Source organism: Cnephaeus nilssonii, assembly GCF_951640355.1.
Source record: "Cnephaeus nilssonii genome assembly, chromosome: X".
NCBI lineage: Eukaryota > Metazoa > Chordata > Mammalia > Chiroptera > Vespertilionidae > Cnephaeus > Cnephaeus nilssonii.
The window spans coordinates 72,723,089-72,743,577 of NC_137071.1; the positions used below are offsets into that span (position 1 = coordinate 72,723,089).

A 20,489-nucleotide genomic window follows, 5' to 3' on the forward strand; every position below is an offset into this window, starting at 1 on the left:
CACTTGAAATTAAAATGCCTTATTTTTCATTAAATAAAATCTATATAACAAACTCATTTCTTTATAATTCATTTCATTTCAATTTACCAAGCAATGATTGCTTTATTTGACCTTTAAGTTATTCAGTCGTTAAATATTTAAGTGTCTACTATGTATCAGGCACTATGCATGATATATTATTTACGTATAGTCTTCATCTGGATCAGCACTACACACACATACACACACACACACACACACACACACACACACTCACATGCAGGTACTATACCAACCACTAGGTTTATAATAATAAACAAAGTGACATAGTCTTGTCACTTTTGAAGCTAAGGATTTAGCACTGTTTTTGGCATAGCACCAGAAGAACTGGATTGTACACTGGAATGGCTTCCTGATGGTGAACTGCATTAAAATGAGGTTTTAAAATAAGAATGGACAGGTTTGACAACAGGAAAATTCTTCCATAGACAGTTTGGTTCCATTCCTCATAACTTCTCTTTTCATTGGGACCTGCATACCTATGGTGACTGCTGTGTGAGCCCTCTTCTTTATAATGCTCTGTCTGCATTGTGCTCTATTTTCTGGTTCCTCTGATGAGCTTAGTAAGCATAATTTAACACAGAAAAAGGCTCATTAACCTTGCCTAGCAAAGTGGTGTTGCTGAATTGCTATTTAGTTTTAAAATAATTTTCAGGCCTTGCTGTTAATCTTATTTGCATCATGTTGATTTTGCTCTACCCATTTTGCTCTTCTTTGTGAGCAACAGCTGTGGCTATTCATAAGGTTTTCTTGGCTGTATACATAAATCTGAAGTGCACTTTTTAAACTGTGGCATCTGCATCACTGCTTGTTTGCTTGCTATCTGGCATCCTAGAGCTTCTGGGGCATCTGACATGGTAGCTTTCAGACATCTCTTCCTGCTTTGTCCATCCATCATAAGTTATTTACCTTTAGTTGATCTTGAAAGGAAATAACTGAAATTGGAAGCAACCATTTTCCAATGAATAATGTGCTTCTATAATATTAGGTAAAATTTATTATCCAGACATATTGGATATTAACATATATCAAAGACATTCATGTTCTTTGTCGTAACTTGATTTGTGATATGCAAATATAGCAATATTTTTCTAGAGGAATATCTTTGTAGCATCATCTATACTAAGATACAGGTGAAACAAGTAAGGATAGGACCAAGAATATGTGAGTTTAGGCATGGCTGGAGGCCAAAAGTCATAGTCAGGACAAGCAATGGGACAAGGGTCTAGAAGCCCTGGTCAGGTGCAAGAGTTGGGTAGTAATTGCAGATGCCTAGCTCACAGTATATGTTCAACAAATCATTGTTGAATTAATTAATAAGTAGTTGAATTTAACCAAGTTTGTGAGATAGAGAAGTTATCAAAGTAAGAGGCAAAAAGGTTTGGTCTGATATTATGAACATTATGGAATTTGAGGCAGCATGGCCATCCTCCAGGAACAATGAAATGCATTCTGCTCATAGGAATGGATCTGTTTGTCCTTTGGCCTATTTTATTCTTCCAGCTGTGTATCATTGGCAGCTCTAAGTCCCAGGTGAATAACTATAGCTGGAGAAAGTCAAAGGCCTGCAGGTGCATCCTGAGCGCCATTGGAACAGGGGCAGAGGTGTTAGGATTATGGGGAGGTTCTTACATTATCATTGCATATGAACATTCTCACTTCGCAGTGGTGTTTTATGTATAACAGTGGAATATGTCCCATTTGTTAGCCAAATGATCTCAACTATCCAGGGCAGCCCATCATGTGCATCTGCTTCTAGGCAATAAGATAACCCAACCAAGGTTTATGGAAGCCTTTTCTAGCTAGGGGATATACTAAAGTGAAGCTCCTGGCTTCAGGTGCCATCTTAACAATAAGTAACCAGAGTTCCTTTCATGTGAGGGTGGTTAAGGCTGGAATTAGAACATAATCCTGCCTCAGATATCTCTAGATAGTCAGAGGGTCCCACCTACTCCTATCATAGGGTATTTATATATTTACTAGAGGCCTGGTGTATGAATTTGTGCACAGGTGGGGTCCTAAGGGTGGTGGTGCCAGGGACACAATCGGCCCTCTGGGCGGGCAGTGGGATGCCCTTGCTGGCCCAGGATCCTGATCTACACCACTGATGTTTGTGCCTTTTGTTGGGAGTCACCTGGCGGCCGCTTTTATAGCCTTTGTTCCTTGTGGAGCACCTAGGGAGGGGAAGCGGTCACGGTGCCCAAGGCTGACTTCCAGGAGGCTGGCGGCACTGTCAGGATTGTGCTGGTGGTGCTGGTTCATCGGTGCCTGGCCCATTCTCTGGAGATTGGACCTGTAGGACTACTGAAGGAGTGGCTACTGCCGGGCTGGTGGGCCACAGGATGTGTCTGTCAGCTAAGTGGCACTCCCACTGTGGGAGTGCACTAACCACCAGGGGGCAGCACCTGTGTTGAGCATCTGCCCCCTGGTGGTCAGTGCATGTCATAGCAACCGGTCATTCCAGTCATTCTGGTCATTCAGTTGCTTAGGCTTCTGTAATAATAAAAGCATAATATGCTAATTAAACCAGACATCCTTCCGACTACCTTCCAGATGAAGCCTGGGCTGCAAGGGCCAAAGCAGCTACCATGGTTGCCTCGGGCTGAGGCAAGCCACCACAGCTGCGAGGGCTGAGCCACTTGCACATTTTTTGTGCATTGGGCCTCTAGTTTATATATAGAGATACTAGAGGCCCAGTGCACGAAATCATGCATGGGTGGGGTCCCTCGGCCTGGCGGGCAATCAGGGTGGTGGGAGGTTGCCCAGGGAGGAGGGACAGTGGGTGGTTGGCAGGTGTGGGGAAGGGCTGTGGGAGGTTGGCTGGCCAGAGGGGGGAGGAGCTGTGGGAAGTTGGCCACCCTGATCAGGGCCATTGGGCCGGCCAGCCGGCGGGGAGGGGCCACAGGAGGTTGGCCAGTCTCCCTGATTGGGGCCCATGGGGCTGACTGGAGAGAAGGGCTGCGGGAGGTTGGCTGGCCCAGGGGAGGGTCTGCAAGAGGTTGGCTGTGGGAGCACACTGACCACCAGGGGCCAGCTCCTGCATTGAGCATCTGGCTCCTGGTGGCCAGTGTGCATCATAGTGACTGGTCAACCAGTCATTCAGTCATTTGGTAGTTCAATTGCTTAGGCTTTGATATATATATATATATATATATATATATATATATATATATATATATATATATATATTATCCTTTGTTCCTCCTTCAGCAGGTAGAACCAAATCATTAATGGTATAGGTAAGTGGCTGCTTCATTCTGTAAATTACCTTTTGGTCAGGTTTTAACCATATTCTAATCAGATCTGTTTTTAATGGTAAAAGATTGATGTGTTTTAAAAACAAATCTTGAAATGTTTGCCTGTTTTTTAAAAGCATTATTTGCAAGTATCTAGGTTTAATGAATACGAATAGTTCTATATGAGTCTATGCTCACTACATTAACTTTAAATTTTTTTCTATAAATAAGGGAATTTTGAAAAACACTGTAATTTTCCCAGTGTGACCCTTCTAAAACCAATGGTGACTAATACCTTCAGTAATTATATTAATTATTTTTTTCAGGAAAAATATATATGAAGAGGTCAGCTCTGGGCCAATACAGCAAAGACAGAGAAATATACATTCTCAAAGCACAGTTCACTCTCTGGCTAAATGTGTGAAGGGAAAACCTAATTTGCCCATATTGTAAGGATATATATTTTGAAACAAATGCTTCTTTTGGAAGCTGTGTCAAATTAGTTGACCATGGATTGAACAAAATAATAGGGAATGCACTTGTATAAAACCCAGCTGCTGTCTCTAATATTTGGTAATGAACTGCTTTTTGTATATGAAGATGACGACACTAACCAACTGGAAGAATGGCATGTGCTGTGAGTATGTGTCTGCAGGAGTGAGGCTGGATTATTTTGATCTTCCACACTCTAGGGCCCAGCCCCCGCCGACCCCCTTGGATCTCTTGCACATATTTGTGTAAACTCGATATAGTCTGTGACCAAGTAACAGAGTCAAAACAACTGGTAGAGAAAGTTCAAATCCATGTCTTTGGTCTATTTAGTCTTGCATTCAAATACACTGAGCTAATCTTTCACACATCACTGAACATCACAAATATGTATAGTTACCAAGAGTCACAAATAATAATTCCCTCTATTATTCTGTCTTGACTACTGCCCATTGCATAAAGTTTCAGGTCATATCATCATATGACTAGGTTATGCTGAAATGTACTGGATTTATATAACATGGCCAGTGACTTATTTTTCCAACTACTAACAATAGTCGCTGATTATAGTGCTTATTCCAGCCTGTTCGTGGTTATAGATTTTTAGAAGAGAACCTGATAATATGTACAACCCTTTTGTTGTTCTTTATATTTAAGACAACAAGGAATATGATGCCTATCTCTCTTACACAAAAGTGGATCAAGATACTTTAGACTGTGACAATCCTGAAGAAGAGCAGTTTGCTCTTGAAATACTGCCAGATGTCCTAGAAAAACATTATGGATATAAACTATTCATCCCAGAAAGAGACCTGATTCCAAGTGGAAGTAAGTACTATCAAGTTTTGTATTTTAAAAGTTTGGTTTCTTTAGGTAGTTATACAGAGGCTTCAAACATTACAGCCAAGTATTTAGATAGTTGTTTCTCACAGGAAATTTTATTAAATTCAAATTTCTCCCCAGTGATTGTGTTCTGACTTTCCAACATCCACATTTTCAAAGGCACTCACTTATATTTCAGATATAGTTTTAAGTTGTGCCTTAATAATATATTTTATTATATTGCCTTTGTGTTCTGAGAAAATGATACTCCTTAAAAAAATAGTCTGTATAAGTCAGCTAAAGTATTTTCAATGTATTTTTGTTCCAAAGCTGGTCTTTTGTCATTGTACTTCTACATATACATACAATCATTGTCACTAATAACTCTGAATTTATGCCTTGTTATTCATTTTCAGATTTATAGAAAATCCACTTAAATAGGTATGTGAGACCACTGGGAATTGTACTTTCACTGTATATTTAAATTATTTTTAAGAAGTTGTGGATTATGTGGGCTTGAATGATACTTTAAAATTATGTTACATATTGAAAACTATTTTGAGCTTTCAGAATAAATTCGGGTCCAAGTCAAAATATATACTTTGTTCCTGTTAGTTTACAGGGTAAAGTGTATGGGAAATACAGAAAAGCCTAAGATATGGTCCTAGCCCTCAAAGATCTTAAAATGCCATTAAGGGAAATAAAAGTGCTAGAATTAATTTGCATGTGAGCTTATGTTAATATCCTTGAGAGGGGAAAACTGAAATGTAACCACAAATCAGAATATGGTTAGTTATATACTTGTTTTTATTCTTTAATATATTTTTATTGATTTCAGAGAGGAAGGGAGAAATAGAAACATCAATGATGAGATAGAATCATTAATCGGCTGCCTCCTGTATGCCCCCTACTGGGGATGGAGCCCACAACCTGGCATGTGCCCTGACTGTGAATGGAACCATGACCTCCTGTTTCATAGATCGATGCTCAACCACTGAGCAACACCAGCTGGACCATTTATACACTTGTGATAACATAACTAAAAAGGTTATATTTCCAATACTTCACAGTATATAAAATATTGTCACATACATAATTTTATTTCATTGTTACAATAACTCTATGTAGAGAGAAAGCAGGTACTGTCCTCTTACAGATGAGAAAATAAGGTCCCAAAGAATTTTCAGATTAGGTAACTGGTAAACGTTAGAGCTGGAATTAGAGTCTCAGTATATTTGCCTCTGGTTCTCACTTCACTAGATCATGCTATTACTCAACAACAATTATTCAGATTATCAGCAGTCCACAGTGGTCACTAAACTGACAGGAGACAAATGGAAACAACTGAGTTCTGGTCATTCATCTATTTTCTCAGAGCGCAAATGTGTCTGTGTATATGTGCATGTGTATATGAGTATGCACATTTACATGTTCATAGAAAAGAATAAAGAAAACAGTATTTACCAGTCCATTACTTTCCTGTACCACAAATGAAAGAATTCCCCAAACTTCTTCACATGGCCCTTTGCTTTTGTCTTTCTGTAATTTTCTTCATTTTGATGATTTGACATACCACTTCTATACTGATCAAGCCTCGATGAACATGCTGATACCTCAGTCATTTTTTATTTTTCTGTATCTCTCTCTCAAATCCGGTGTCTATTGCATTTTTTTCCATTCTCACTTCTACCATTCTAGCATTGGCCTTATTACCTCATTTTTGTAATGTTGGTTACTCTCTACCTTCCCTATTTGTCCTTTCATCCATCTAGTCCCACTAATATGTATACCCCCTTGATCACATCACTCCCCAATTTAACAATCTTAAATTGTTCACTATTTCCTATAGAATAAAATTTCTAACTTTTATCTAAGTACTTCTATAGTCTGCTGTGAACTCAGATTTATTTTCCAAAATTATCTTCTACCATTTCCCCTACTTATATCTTCCACTGTAGTCCAACTGTGCCCTTGATATACATTATGTGTCTCTGCAATGCTTTTGTTCATGTTAGTCTTTTATACCTTTATAAATCCTACTAATCCTTCTCCATATAACTTGCCTCTGTGAAAAGTCAATAATAATTTCTCTAGCCCTTCATGATGTATGATCACTTGTTTGACTATAAATTTTGTACTCTTGTGATATTTTGTGTTATTTTATGTACATTTCCATCTATTTATGTCAGCAAGATTGCAAGCTCCATGAGGGCAGGGATTCTATCTCATTTATCCTCATGCCCCTGTCTTCATCTAGCAGATCAGTTGAGCCCATTGGATGCTTCATAGATACTTATTGATTTTATTTGAACAGTGTTGGTTTAAGACAGGAGGAAATAATAAGAATAAAATATGTAAGGGTTTACATTTTTTCATTGTTTTATATTTAGTTTTCAATTACAGTTTAGTTTTCAATTTCAATAATAACCTATATTAGTTTGAGGTGTACAGCATAGATTTGTGCATGTCAGTATGTGAAAGACATTTTTTTTAACAAAGTGAATATGAAAGCTACAAAGGGGCTTTCTACTGAAAGAAAAATATTGTGAATAATTCATAAGGATGGCATCAGTCCTTAAAACAGGCTGATGAATATGTTATTTTAATTTTTTCAGATATTTGTAAAATTATCTACAAGGGGTTGATTAATCACTGATAAAATTTTAAATACTTCTTTGCTATTTTTTGCTTGATTTATTAGATTACTATGTAGGGTTGTTTTTTTTGTTTTTTTTTTGCAAGAGCAACATATTAAATGCAGAAATTTGGTAAAATCTATTTTAGAGTGATATAGCTTAAATTACATTAAAATAACATCATTACCAAGCAGAATTTACCTTCAATGTCAAGTCATCTTCAGTAGAACTCGATGTAGTGCCAGTCTTTCTGCCTTCTTGCATTCCAAAATTGTTAGCCCCACAATAGCCAGTGTTTATCAACCCCACCAAGTGAATAAAAATGGCAGTCTTTATGTCTGAACATTTCATCATCATCTTTATTCTGAACTAGAAAACAATGCTTCACCATTATATGTTAGAAAGGGAAATGAGTACAACATGGAACACAGGAGATCCACTTTATCTGAGACTCAGTAGATGACACTTGCTTATTGTGTAAAGAAGCACCTATTTGTACATGGCTGAGAATGAGACCAGAGATCATGATGGGAAGAGAGATGCATCTCAAAGTTATGTCCTCTTAGTGCTCCCAGATAGTCTATTTTGATGACTTGACAAGTCAATTGAATCAACCTGCTATGTCAATTTAGCCAAATAGGTGGTAGAATATTTTACACCTCATTGATTCAGCTGATTGTTTGGCTGAATTGATTGAAATTAATTAGTATTTTTGCCATATCATAGACAGGCCTGGACATTCTTCTTGACCATAGGGTGTGAGGCTAATATAAGCTGTATTCCCTATATCAAAACTACAATAGTTGAGAACATTAACAAACTATCTAAAAGATTAGAGGAGGTTGCCATGGCCGGTTGGCTCAGTTGGTTGGAGCATCATCCCATACCAAAAGGTTGTGGGTTCAATCCCCAGTCAGAGGTGACCAATTGATGTTTCTCTTTCACATGGATGTGTCTCTCTCTCTTTCTCTCTTCCTTCCTCTCTTTGTAAAAAATCAATAAAACAAAAAAGCATCCTCAGTTGAGGATTAAAAAAAAAAAAGATAGGAGGCTATCACCTACTATATATTGGCATTTAAATAATTTAACATAGAAACACCCAAGAAGATGCCATCAGAATAAGCAGAGATTTTATATTCCATAACAATAATTTTAGCTTTTTGAGATTACGCAACCATCAGACTGAGCAGGGTCTTGGATCCTGTATACTCAGTGGTGGACAGGGAGACTCCTTTTACAAGTAACCCATTGAGACAACCATGCAATTTTTAGATACAACCACTGGAGGGTGTTTGACTTTAATCCTTCCTTCCTGAACAGGGAAATTCATGTTCTCTGAATTCCAATTTTGGAGTGTAACCTGCAGAAGTTTTTAAAAAGGTTCTTTGACAATTTTTCTTTTCCATCAACATTTCAGAGCTGGCTGAGCAGTCATCATGTCACGATTAACGAGTTTTTCCTTGGCATTTTTAGCATGCATTCAGGAAGTCGATGAAGTATATGAATAATATATTTGATTTACACATGAATGACAGAGTAGAACATTTTGGACTTGGTGTATGTATGTTATTAAAGAAGCTTCTGTGGTCTGTACTTGCAGTAATTGGTACAGATTTAACAGGTTATGCTATATAAATATAGACACATTCCTGTGTGTGTGTGTGGGGGGGAACTAGTTATAATATTATAAGCTATGTTTGTCCCTCACATATCATTTAAAACATGTTGATCCAAGACTACTCCTTCCTCCAAAAACTATCAATGAGGCCTTTGAGGATTGTAACAGCAAATTTTATAATATTCTTGACCTATGACAATAATTTTCTATGAATCAAATTATTGAAGTCTATGAAATAAACCCATTCATATTTAATGCCTTTAGTTTCCTTTGTACCACTCTCATAGTATTCCAACTCAAAATCATTACCACCAAAAATCATTAACCTTTCCAATGTATACAGTTTTAAAAACACATGAATGGTGAATGGGTCTCCCTCCACCTCTCTCTCTCTCTCTCTCTCTCTCTCTCTCTCTCTCTCTCTCTTTCTCCCTCCTTCTCTCCCAAGAGTTCTCAAAATGCTTAAAAAAATCATGACACTTTCCAAGGTGAGGTAGAAGTGTCTGTATCTTTCTCACATGGCCTATTAGGGAAGTGTCCTTTGGTCATCATGAACCAGCAGAGATGGGAAGATTTGACATAAATATTTTCTCTTAATGCTAAAACTAAAAGTCTTCAGATCTGGACATTATTTTCCTGGCAGTAACCAACCTTTCCATTCATGGGCCTGTGGCTAGGATCTTTCTTATGTTTTCTCGGGTTTGGTGCCTGAAAGTGGCAAGAATTCCTACTTTCCAGTAAAAGTTTGGTCTGTCTCTTCCCAGGCTAGAAACATCTGTCCTGAGAATAGCAAAAGCAACTTTGTTGCCAACAGGCATCTGAATGTCAGAAATGACAGGCAACCAAAAGATAGCCTATTTAAAAAAAACACAGCCTACTCAAAACTGCTTAGAGACACAAACTTGAGAAGTAGAGATTTTTTTTTTCACCCCTGCAGCTGCTGGGTTTTGTGGTGTAAAGTATTCTACACAGAGCACATTGTGTTCATGGGGCCTAGTAGATCCTAGAGGAATGAACAGATGTGCTCTGAAGTTGACATGTGACCAACAGAACCCAGCTGTGCAACTGAGATCCTGAGATTGGGGACATTTTTGGATGAGTACCATTTAAGCTCTTGAGCCCATAATATCTCAGTGTTTCTGCAAAGATTTAAAAACATGAAAATACAAAAGTTTATTAAATTGGGCTAAGGGTTACTAATTAGATGGAGAAATAGCATTCTAAGACTGAGAATAAAACCAACCCAAATTTATAACTTTTGTTGGCCTTTAAGAAAAACAAGTTAAGTGCTTAAATGAACATATGCAATAATTTAACAATTATAAATTGAGCGAGTTCTGGCTGAATATTTTGGGAAAATCTAAAGATGTCCAAGTGGACATTGAATGGAAAAAAAAATCCTTCAAAGGTTTTAACCTCAATTTCTCCTTTTATTCATAGGAAGAGTATGGAGAGCTCTATGTGAGTTATTCATAAATTATTGCATCTGAAAAAGATACTAGTGAAATAAAATATTATCATACATATGGTTTATCAGCTATGTCTGTTGAAATTATATTTATGAATTTGGCTTCAAGTATCAAATTGTCTTTCCATTTGTTTTCATGTTCAATTTTTCTGAGAGTTTCTCTCAAGAATAATATTACTCCTTCAGTAATTTAAGGAAAACATAAATAATGTCTGATTATATTCTTTATTTTGCTAGACTTTCCTCACTAGTCCAATCTTCAGTTCTTTAATGCTTAGCACTAGCTATGTGATTGTGCTGACAATTAAATGACAAATGACTGGAGAATGTATCTGGTGTCAGATCATCCCCAGTCACTTCTGAAGTGAAGCATGCAAAAAAAATTGTGCATGGTCCTGTAGTACTCGTTGCCAATAGTTCCTCTAATAGCTGGACATATTGGACACCATTCAAGTAAATTGTGCTCAGGGAGTAATAAAATCCTTTTCCAGACAATCTGACATCTGTGACCTAAAAACTGTGAGACAAGGGTAACATGTTCAATCATTTAACACATTGTGTGCAGTTTACTCACTTGAAATAAAATGAAATATGTCCACCATTCCCTTTATGTTAGAGTAAAAAGAGAGGAAACTGTACTCCATTGTACATAGGAATGTACTGAGGTTAGTGGACTAAGATGTGTCATCAAAGTTTGAAGTAAAGGAAGAATCCATTGTTTAGAATTTCAATCAGGAAACCTACTGTTTAGGTAGCACAAAGAACAGGCACCTTTGAACAAAAAAGTGTAGGAGAACAGGCTAACTGTGTCTTAACTACGAAAGGAACCACAGAAAAAAACTGTATAAGGAGCAAGTTGTCTTGTTCATATTTACTAAGATTGCACTCATTGGAATTAGCATATCTACAACTTTCTAGGATATGAAAGTAATGGAGAAAAGAGAAGGGTAAAGACATTTTATAAACTCTCTTTGCTACTCTCAACATTCTTTTTCTTTCAATATTCTCCAAATTTGTTCCTTTTCCTACCTCTACTCTTGGTGAGGAAGTCAAGAGGGAAGAGAAATAATTTAGAGAAGTGGCAACATTCCAGAGTAGATTCTGTCCACTAATATGCTCTCCCACCCACCCACTCTTTAAATACAATAGCAAAAGTAAAGGATTCACTTCCAGAAATGTAGCCTCCAAAGTAAAAACTGTAAAGAAATATAATTCCCTACACTCACAAGGTCTCAGCAAATCCATATTAACTGTTGATTAACCTATTAATCGGAAACAAAACACCTGCCAAAATATTTATCCCAGCAAACTATCTGTGACTTATCAAGCCAAGGACTTGGCGAGGGAGGGGACTTAGAAGGTTTTTGTAGGGTTAGTAATGTCACACAATGTTTAGAAAGTCCCCTCCTCACCTCACACACACCTAGCTAAGTAAAAATTCTGTAGCCTCAATCTCTGTGGCCGACAACACAGACAGAATCTTACCAAAGGGAGAATCACAACCCCAAAGGTTTAGCAACATCAGCCAAGATAAAGATTCACGTTGTCACCCTGTGTAAGTCTTTCAGTAGCTTAGTATTAAAATCATTATTGAAAATGCAGATAGTATTTTTAGTGAAACTACATTATAAAGTACCTCACTGTAATCCTCTAGTTATACCAGAGATCTATTTTTCCCCAAATATATAGTGCTAAATCATACATTTTTCTTTGATACATTGAAAACCTATATTATTTTGTTGGTTTCTTCACACAGGTATAGGAGGGTAGCCATCTCAGCCACTGTCAGAAATTGTCTTGGTTTTAAGTCTTGGCATATTAACCCATAGGTTTTATAAGTATCATTATTGATAGCTTATCAATTAACTAATGTTCACCAAAAATTAATGGAGTGTTATCTGTTTTGATGCATCCTGTCTCACTCTAATGATTTGTCTGTTTAACTGATAGTGATATACATAACTGCAGGTATAGGCATATAGAACTACTATTATATGAGTCTGGCAAATTAATAAATTATGTCTTTGTCTACAGTCTTTTAACATTTTTAATGTGCTAACTGCCCCTAATAATGACCCTGACATAAATAGAAGTGTTAACATAAAACATAATTTACAAAGTTGCTAAGTGATTAGTTTGCTGAATCAAATGGTTAGTAGGAAGTAGCAAGACCACATGGAAATTCATGCTATACAGTGTTTTTCTCCCTTGCCCTTCTGCCTATATCTGCAGCAGATTCAGAGCCTGAGATTTAGGGGTATACTGAGTTCTTTTGGAAAAGTACTAGATACGTCCCATTAGAAAAAAATTATTGGGCCTGCCATTATGTCTGCTTCAATTTTGTTTCTGTATTTCTTCATAGAGTATATTTTTTGCTTTGTTAATAAGTATCCTATTTTCAACTCACTTTTATATATCTAATCCTACTTTTCTAAATGCACTGGAATTTTATTCAACTATCCCTGGAAGTGATTTTAAAATTGAATTTGCTTTTGATACGGTTTTAGGTAGTCACTTTCCTTGTTTCTTACAAACACTGGTGCTACTGACATGATATTTCTTCACTTCTCTAATAGATATACATCCTAAGGACAATGCATAGTGACAGTGCATTCTTTCTAAAATATTTTTTCTAACTTCCTGTCAAAAGGAACAGTATAGATAAAAGGAAAATATTCTTTGCAGGTGCACTTAAATGTGAAAAATGAATTTATACCAACTTAAGAAAACTTATCAAAGGGAATTTTTTTCTTTACCAAATTATTAAGATCACAAATAGGTTAAGTGTAATTACCTTTGTTTAATGTCTGATAATCTGATGTGGTTTCACAGCCTTGTCTAGAGAAGCAGGAGGCTATCAGACACAATTCCCTTTAGTTTATTCTGTCATTGTAAGTTACTTTAATGACCTTTAATTTAAGGGATATTTTATATTTTTGTAGAAAAAAAAAGAGTATTTTAAGAGATTCCTGTTACTTGTTTGCTATATTTGCCTGAATAACTCAGGGCAAGGTATAGTGAATATTCATATGTGCTGTGGATTTAGTAATTTAGGAGGAGGCATTTCTTTATGATTTCTTCATGATAATAAGCTTTCTAAAATGGTCTCTGGAGGTTTCTAAAACATCTCTAACAAAGCCACAGCCCATGGGTAACACCACTGCCTGTCAGAGACCACACTAGCCATGGATGAGCAATTTCTTAACTCAATATGCCTTTTTGCTCAGTTTATTTGGAACTTTTCTAAGCCTACACACCCTGATTGATCGCCAATTCAGGAACAGCAAACTTTCTCTGTAAAGATCCAGATAGTAAATATTTTAGGCTTTGTGGTTTATATATGGCCTCTGTTACATCATATTCTTATTTTTCTTCTTTTACAACACTTTAAACATGTTTAAAAATCATTCTTAGCTCACAAGCCATACAAAAGCAGTACATAATCCTAATGGATTAGGCTCCAATTCGGTCATTGGAAGCAGACATGCAACCCCGAGGTAAGGAGGAAATTATTTTGGGTACTTGCTAAGTAGAAGCCAGCAACAAATCCTTGGCTAAAGATTAGCAAGTGAAAAATATTAACTCTACCTCTTTGGTCTCTTGCTAATTTACTTTTTATTTTCCATGCTGGCTGAGTTGTTTTTTAGAAAGATAAAGAGAAGGAAAGAAAGACTTAGGAAGGAACAGAAGGAGGAAGGGGGCAAAGGGAGATAGGCGAGAGAGAAAAAGAGAGTAAAGATGGAAAGACTGAAAGAAATAGTGAGAAAGAAAGCATAAAGTGAAAAACAGAGGGAGAGCCAGAATATGGAAGCTAGGGTACAGTCTCTTCTTTTCCTTAGAGCCAGGCAGATCTTAGAAGCACCTCCCCAGCTGCTTTCAAGCACTGAGATTGTTGCCCAGCCACTGATCACCATCCCAAGAAGTGAAATGTGGGCTTCACATCTGAAAACTTCCACTTGGTTTTTCACCAAGTGAAATGGAACATGAAATTCGGGGCCCAAGCAAATGGTTCATGTTTTCTTTGGGACATTTTGGCTGTGTCTACTCAGGGAAAAATTTGAGGTACTAACTGACTGATTCCAGTGCATATGATTAATGTACATATAGGGCAAACCAGGATAATTCAAACCTTTTTTCTTCCACAGGAGGTTTGCAGCCGGAATAATCTGGATGGTTGCCTCAACTCTCCACTAGGCTTTGCCAGGATAAGCACAGCAAGAGTAGTGTGCAGGAGACAGGGACCACTCCCTCTCTCCAAGGTTTCCTTCAACACCCACACCCTGTGCAGCTGAGCATAGTGGGATCTGTCCTCACAGGCATTCATTCTTGGGGCAAAAGCAATTTCTGTCTAACGAGTCTCAAAAAGCCCACCCTCCCCCAACCACACACACAAAAAAAATCCTAAATGTTGCATTATCCTTAGCTATCAAATGGAAAGATATAACAGACAGGTAAAGGAATAACCATATTAATTGGGGGAAATTATACCCCGTTCAATTTCCTATTTGAGAAAGAGGATAACAAAGCCAAAGTTAATTATTTACCAATAAAATTAATTAGTATATATGAGGATATTTTCTCTAATTACTGTGAATACCTGGGTTGTATTTTTTCTTTAAGTGATAGATATATGTATAGGTATATCTTTTGTTTTTAAAAGTATAGTTAAAAAGTAAATTAATCTACATCTCAACATATAGAAATAGTGCTTTTCTTGGAGGCGAGAAGATGTGCTTCATTGAGGTATAATTTATGTTACAGAGGTTTGTACAGTCAATTTTTAAAAAATTAAATGAAAAACTGCAATTAATGATGGAAGAACACTATTCAGAATAACTCCTTGGTAAATTATTTTTAAAGGATTCTTCTATAAAATTAACCATTAGCTCATAATGTACCTGGTAAAACTGTATTTTCATGGACTCCGGCACTTATACCATAATTCTGGTTTTGGTTTTGTGTTTTCTTTTTGTTGTTGTTTGGAGGAAAGGTGAAAAGAATAATGGGAAAGATGCATGATAGTTTATTTTACTGTATCTTACAGATCCAACTTCTAATGATGAAGCTTCCCACATAACATCTTTATTTTGGGGAGATGAAAGAAAGGAATAAAATGAAGAGTCAGAGATGTTGATGCATTGGGATAATATTTTTCCACTTTAGTGAAACTTTCTACCTTGCCTTCCATTCTGTTTCACCAGTTCTCTAAATGATAATTACCGAGTGATAACTTCCCTGTTGCTACTTGCGTGGTGTTTTTTGTTTTGTTCTTTTGTTTTGTTTTTACTATTTGCAGATTTTAATGCTGATTTCTCCGTGAATACATAATCTCTAAAATAAAATGCTTAAATAAAATGTTTATAATTCTTAAGAGGTTCTTTTCCCACTTAATAATTGCTTTATCTTCTCAGAAACAGTCATTGTAACTACTGCATAAGAAAGTGCAAAATGTATTAAGTAAAAAACCAAAACAGCAGTAACAATTAGTTAAAAATGGGCAATTCTATGTGTACCTCTTTAAAAGTTCCTTGTTTATCAGTAGGGTGTGTAAAAAGTTTGATCATTTTCACTTGTGAAAGTGTTTTTGCTGCCAAGTGGTGGAAGTAAACACTGGGAAAGAGAGATCATCTGCAAAGTATGCATCTGTAAAATAAGTTTCTCTTTTCAAATGGCTTATACTGGGCTGTGTGGTGGTCCCACACTATGTACTGGACGTGAGTCTTTGAAAGCAGTCTGTAACCTTGGCCAGATTTACAGTGACAAATGTTGCTATGCTTCTGTAAGCATGTTTCTGCTAGAGGACACTGCACATTAGACAAGACCTTGTGCTCTGCTTAGTAAAGACAACTCTCTGTTGTAGCACCTGTGTCCAAGTCTCCATTTGTTAACACATGTGTGTGTGTTTCCCATTTTGGCGGATAAAACTTTGGGAAGGATGCTTGCAAAAGGATTATTCCATGGTATAGATAAATTTCAATTTGAGTGTTTTTCTACCATAGAAAGGCCATAACATATTCACCTCACTCTCAGAATTGCTCCACGAACTAGCACTAAAACTTCCTTCTCAGTTGATAGACTCTTCCTCCATTTCTGCTCATTCCACACCACCCCCCACTTTCAACTCCAACACTCTCTCTTCTTCTGAAAAAAGATCAGCTGGTTCAAAATTCATGGGCACATACATACCACTTCCTTATCTCTGGATTTTAAGGGCAAAATGGAGAACCTAAAGTTGCAAGTAAAAAGTATTTGGAGAAACAAGCGATGATTCTAGATTTTCCACCATTTCTGTCACAGTATGTTTGAAGTAGTTCATATACATAGCCCCCCCCCTACTTGTTTTGCAGTTGAAATATAGGGGGAAAAGCAAACAAAACCCATAAATACAGTGACTCTTCAGTCATTAAAAAGTTCCATTTTTCTTTTCATCAACTGATTGATTGCTTGTTTACTTAGAGTATAAGCCTGGAAGCCTGCTTTAAATTAAACGATCAAATAAATAAAAATAACTGAAATATGCCTAAGCTCCGAAGAAGTCAGATTTAATATTCACCAATAAAACACCATAAGTAATGAAGGGCAATAAAGGAGTATTTTAAACAGGTTTTTTTTTTAATTGAAAGAAGAAGGGAGAGAGAGAAACATTGCTGTGAGAGAGAAACATTGATCAGTTTCCTACCATACATGTCCCAACCAGGAATCAAACCCACAACATGGATGTGTGCCCTGACTGGGAATGAAACCTGCCACCTTTTGGTGTACAGGAAAATGCTGAAATGGAACAACACTGGCCAGGTCTGAGCAGGCGTTTGTTTTTGTTTGTTTTTCATTTTTCTTTTTAAGGAAATGGGATTTATGAGTGTGCAATACAACAAAAGAAAATATGATGTACAGTAGTGAAAGACTGGATAGCATTTAGTATAGCATTTACTATACTAAAGTGCAAACCTAATGCTTTAAAGACTGGAAATGTCTTTGTTTTACTCTTTCTCTCTTTCTGTGATTTGTAGCATACATTGAAGATCTCACAAGATGTGTTGAGCAAAGCAGAAGACTTATTATTGTGCTAACATCAAACTATATTCTCAGACGAGGATGGAGTATTTTTGAATTGGAAAGCAGACTCCATAACATGCTGGTCAGTGGAGAAATCAAAGTGATTTTGATTGAGTGTACAGAATTAAAAAGGAGGGTGAATTGCCAGGAAGTGGAATCACTAAAGCACAGCATCAAACTTCTGTCATTAATCAAGTGGAAGGGACCCAAAAGCAGCAAATTAAATTCTAAGTTTTGGAAGCACTTAGTATATGAAATGCCCATCAGGAAAAAGGAAGTGCTTTCTCGATGCCACATTATGGACTCTGCAGAACAAGGACTTTTTGGAGAACTCCAACCTATACCCTCTATTGCCATGACCAGTACCTCAGCCTCACTGGTATCATCTCAAGCTGATCTCCCTGATTTCCACCATTCAGATTCGATACAAATGAGGCACTGTTGCAGAAGTTATAAACACGATATGCCAACCAGCACCTTGCCTGTACCTTCCTTAAGCAACCACCACACTTACTGTAACCTGCCTCTAAAGCTACTCAATGGAAAACTACCCCTTAATAATCCCCTGAAAGATACCCAGGAATTTCATAGAAACAGTTCCATGCTACCTCTATCATCCAAAGAGCTTAGGTTCACCAGTGATATTTGGTAGTGAAGAATTTGACATACTGAGAAAAGCCATGGAAAATTTGTTATAACAAACATAAAGTACACCTAACACTAAGGTGCTGAAAAAGTGTTGGAAGAAAAAGGCACAGAAATTGCTTTTGTACTTCAATTTTTTTTTTTTTTTTTTGGTCTACATTCCCAGAACACTGGGGGAAGAAAGACCTGCTTTTGTAGTATAGTACCTTGTTCCAATGTACAGTTTTAATTTCTCCTGGAAAATGTTACTCCCATTGTTTTAGAGTAGGTTTTATGATACCACTTGAACTGCAAGCTTCGTAGATGAGCTACCTTTGACATATACAGTATATGAATATTTCACTATCTATGTAGTATTTGAAACAGTGAAAATTTAAAGACTTTTACTGAATTTTAAAATTCTGAACTACCTTTAAGATGAAAGAAGAATTTCTATAGAGTAGCTGCAAATCAGTAACTATCAAGAAAGAAGTGTTGAGGCACCCAAATTGGAAGACTGGAGAGGAAGGTCAGTTAATGAAAAATGTGATAGAAGCAATTAGAACTTCTTCAACGTAATGGACAATTTCTGTAGACTAAATCAATAGATCATAAAGACAGTTGTGACATAGTTTCTTTTATTGTCTAAAGTTTTACATATGTCTCCTTTTTCCCCAATTGACCACCTCCCAGCCATTCCCACCCTGGGCAAGCCCCCACCGCACCAGTGTCTGTATCCATTGGTTATGCTAATATGCACGCATACAAGTCCTTTGGTTGCTCTCTAACCCCCCTCCCCTACAATTTGTCTCTAGATCAATCTATTCTTGTTCATCAAATTATGTTGATCATTATATCCCACATCTGAGTGAGATCATGTGATATTTATCTTTCTCCGACTGATTTATTTCACTTAGCATAATGTTCTCAAGTTCCATCCATGTTGTTACAAATGATAAAAGTTCCTTCTTTTTTATAGTGGCATAGTATTCCATTGTTTAGATGTACCACAGTTTTTTAATCCACTCATCTGCTGATAGGCACTTAGGCTGTTTCCAAATATTAGCTATTATAAATTGTGCTGCTATGCTGCTAAGCATAGGGATGCATATACCCTTTCTTATTGGTGTTTCTGGTTTCTTGGGATATAGTCCTAGGAGGAATAAACTTAACTAAGGACATAAAAGACCTGTACTCAGAAAACTTCAGGATATTGAGAAAAGAGATAGAGGAAGACACAAACAAATGGAAGAACATACCATGTTCATGGATTAGTAGAATCAACATCATTAAAATGTCCATACTACCCAAAGCAATCTACAAATTCAATGCAATCCCCATTAAAATACCAATGGTTTATTTCAAAGATCTAGAACAAACTCTCCAAAAATTCATCTGGAATAAAAAAAGACCCCGAATAGCCACAGCTATCCTGAGAAAGAAGAACAAAGTTGGAGGGATCACAATACCAGATATCAAGCTATATTACCAAGCCACAGTTCTCAAAACTGCCTGGTACTGGCACAAGAACAGACGAACAGACACATAGACCGATGAAACAGAACAGACAATGCAGAAATTGACCCAAGCCATTATGCTCAATTAATATTTGACAAAGGAGGCAAGAGCATACAATGCAGTCAACATAGTCTCTTTAATAAATGGTGTTGGGAAATTTGGACAGATACATGCAAAAAAAAAAAAAAAGAAGAAGAAGAAACTAGATCACCAACTTACACCATACACAAAAACAAACTCAAAATGGCTAAAGGACTTGAATGTAAGACAGGAAACCATAAAAATCCTGCAAGACTCCATAGGCAGCAAAATAGACATATGTCTCAGCAATATCTTTACAGACACAGCTCCTAGGGCAATGGAGACTAAGGAGAAAATAAACAAATGTGACATAGTTTTATTAGGCAAGCACATATTCGGTAGGCAAACTGGTAGGTAAACAACCTGCATTTCTTAAGCAACTGAATAGACAGGCTGTCAGCTCTTTTAGAACGATTTTGAACAACCTTATGACTTTCTAGCCTATTTTTAAAGTTTTAAAAAATTGAAACCTATTTTAAAGTGTGTATTTTATTGTTTGCTGACAAATTCACATTTGGATTCCCCCCAAATAATCTCTCAACCTTCTATAAGCTTTATAAGAAGATGTGAGTATCTTCCTACTTTTATCAGTGTCATTGGAGTTTGAATTTAAATAAATATTGACTGCATGTATCAGCAATACAAAATAAGTAAAATAAAAATAAACACTGATGAAGTGCTAAATAATTCAAGTTTACTGGTGGTAGAGTAGCAATTGCAGTGATTCTCATCTAAAATGTAGTTGTGAAATACACTATTCTGTACATATACAATATCTGCTTGGTGATATGTGCAAGGTTCCTGTAGAATTATCTCTATCCTGGTGCTTCAAAGAGTATATTTTGTAGATAAACTTCTCCATCCTCACATTGTGACGGTGACTGTACTCTACCAGAAAATCC

At 36.7% G+C, this 20,489-nt stretch overlaps 1 protein-coding gene across 1 annotated transcript in view; it reads left to right on the top strand.

Annotated features, from left to right (window-relative positions):
* Positions 1–18,016, top strand: part of IL1RAPL2 (interleukin 1 receptor accessory protein like 2) — a gene marked incomplete at both ends in the record, with an annotated part of 1,477,463 nt that extends 1,459,447 nt beyond the window's left edge. The window contains 2 exons of the mRNA XM_079764395.1: positions 4,422–4,592; positions 17,319–18,016. Coding sequence (XP_079620521.1) covers positions 4,422–4,592; positions 17,319–18,016 — 869 coding nt within the window. The remainder of the gene's footprint in view (positions 1–4,421; positions 4,593–17,318) is intronic.
* Positions 18,017–20,489: the final 2,473 nt, after the last annotated feature.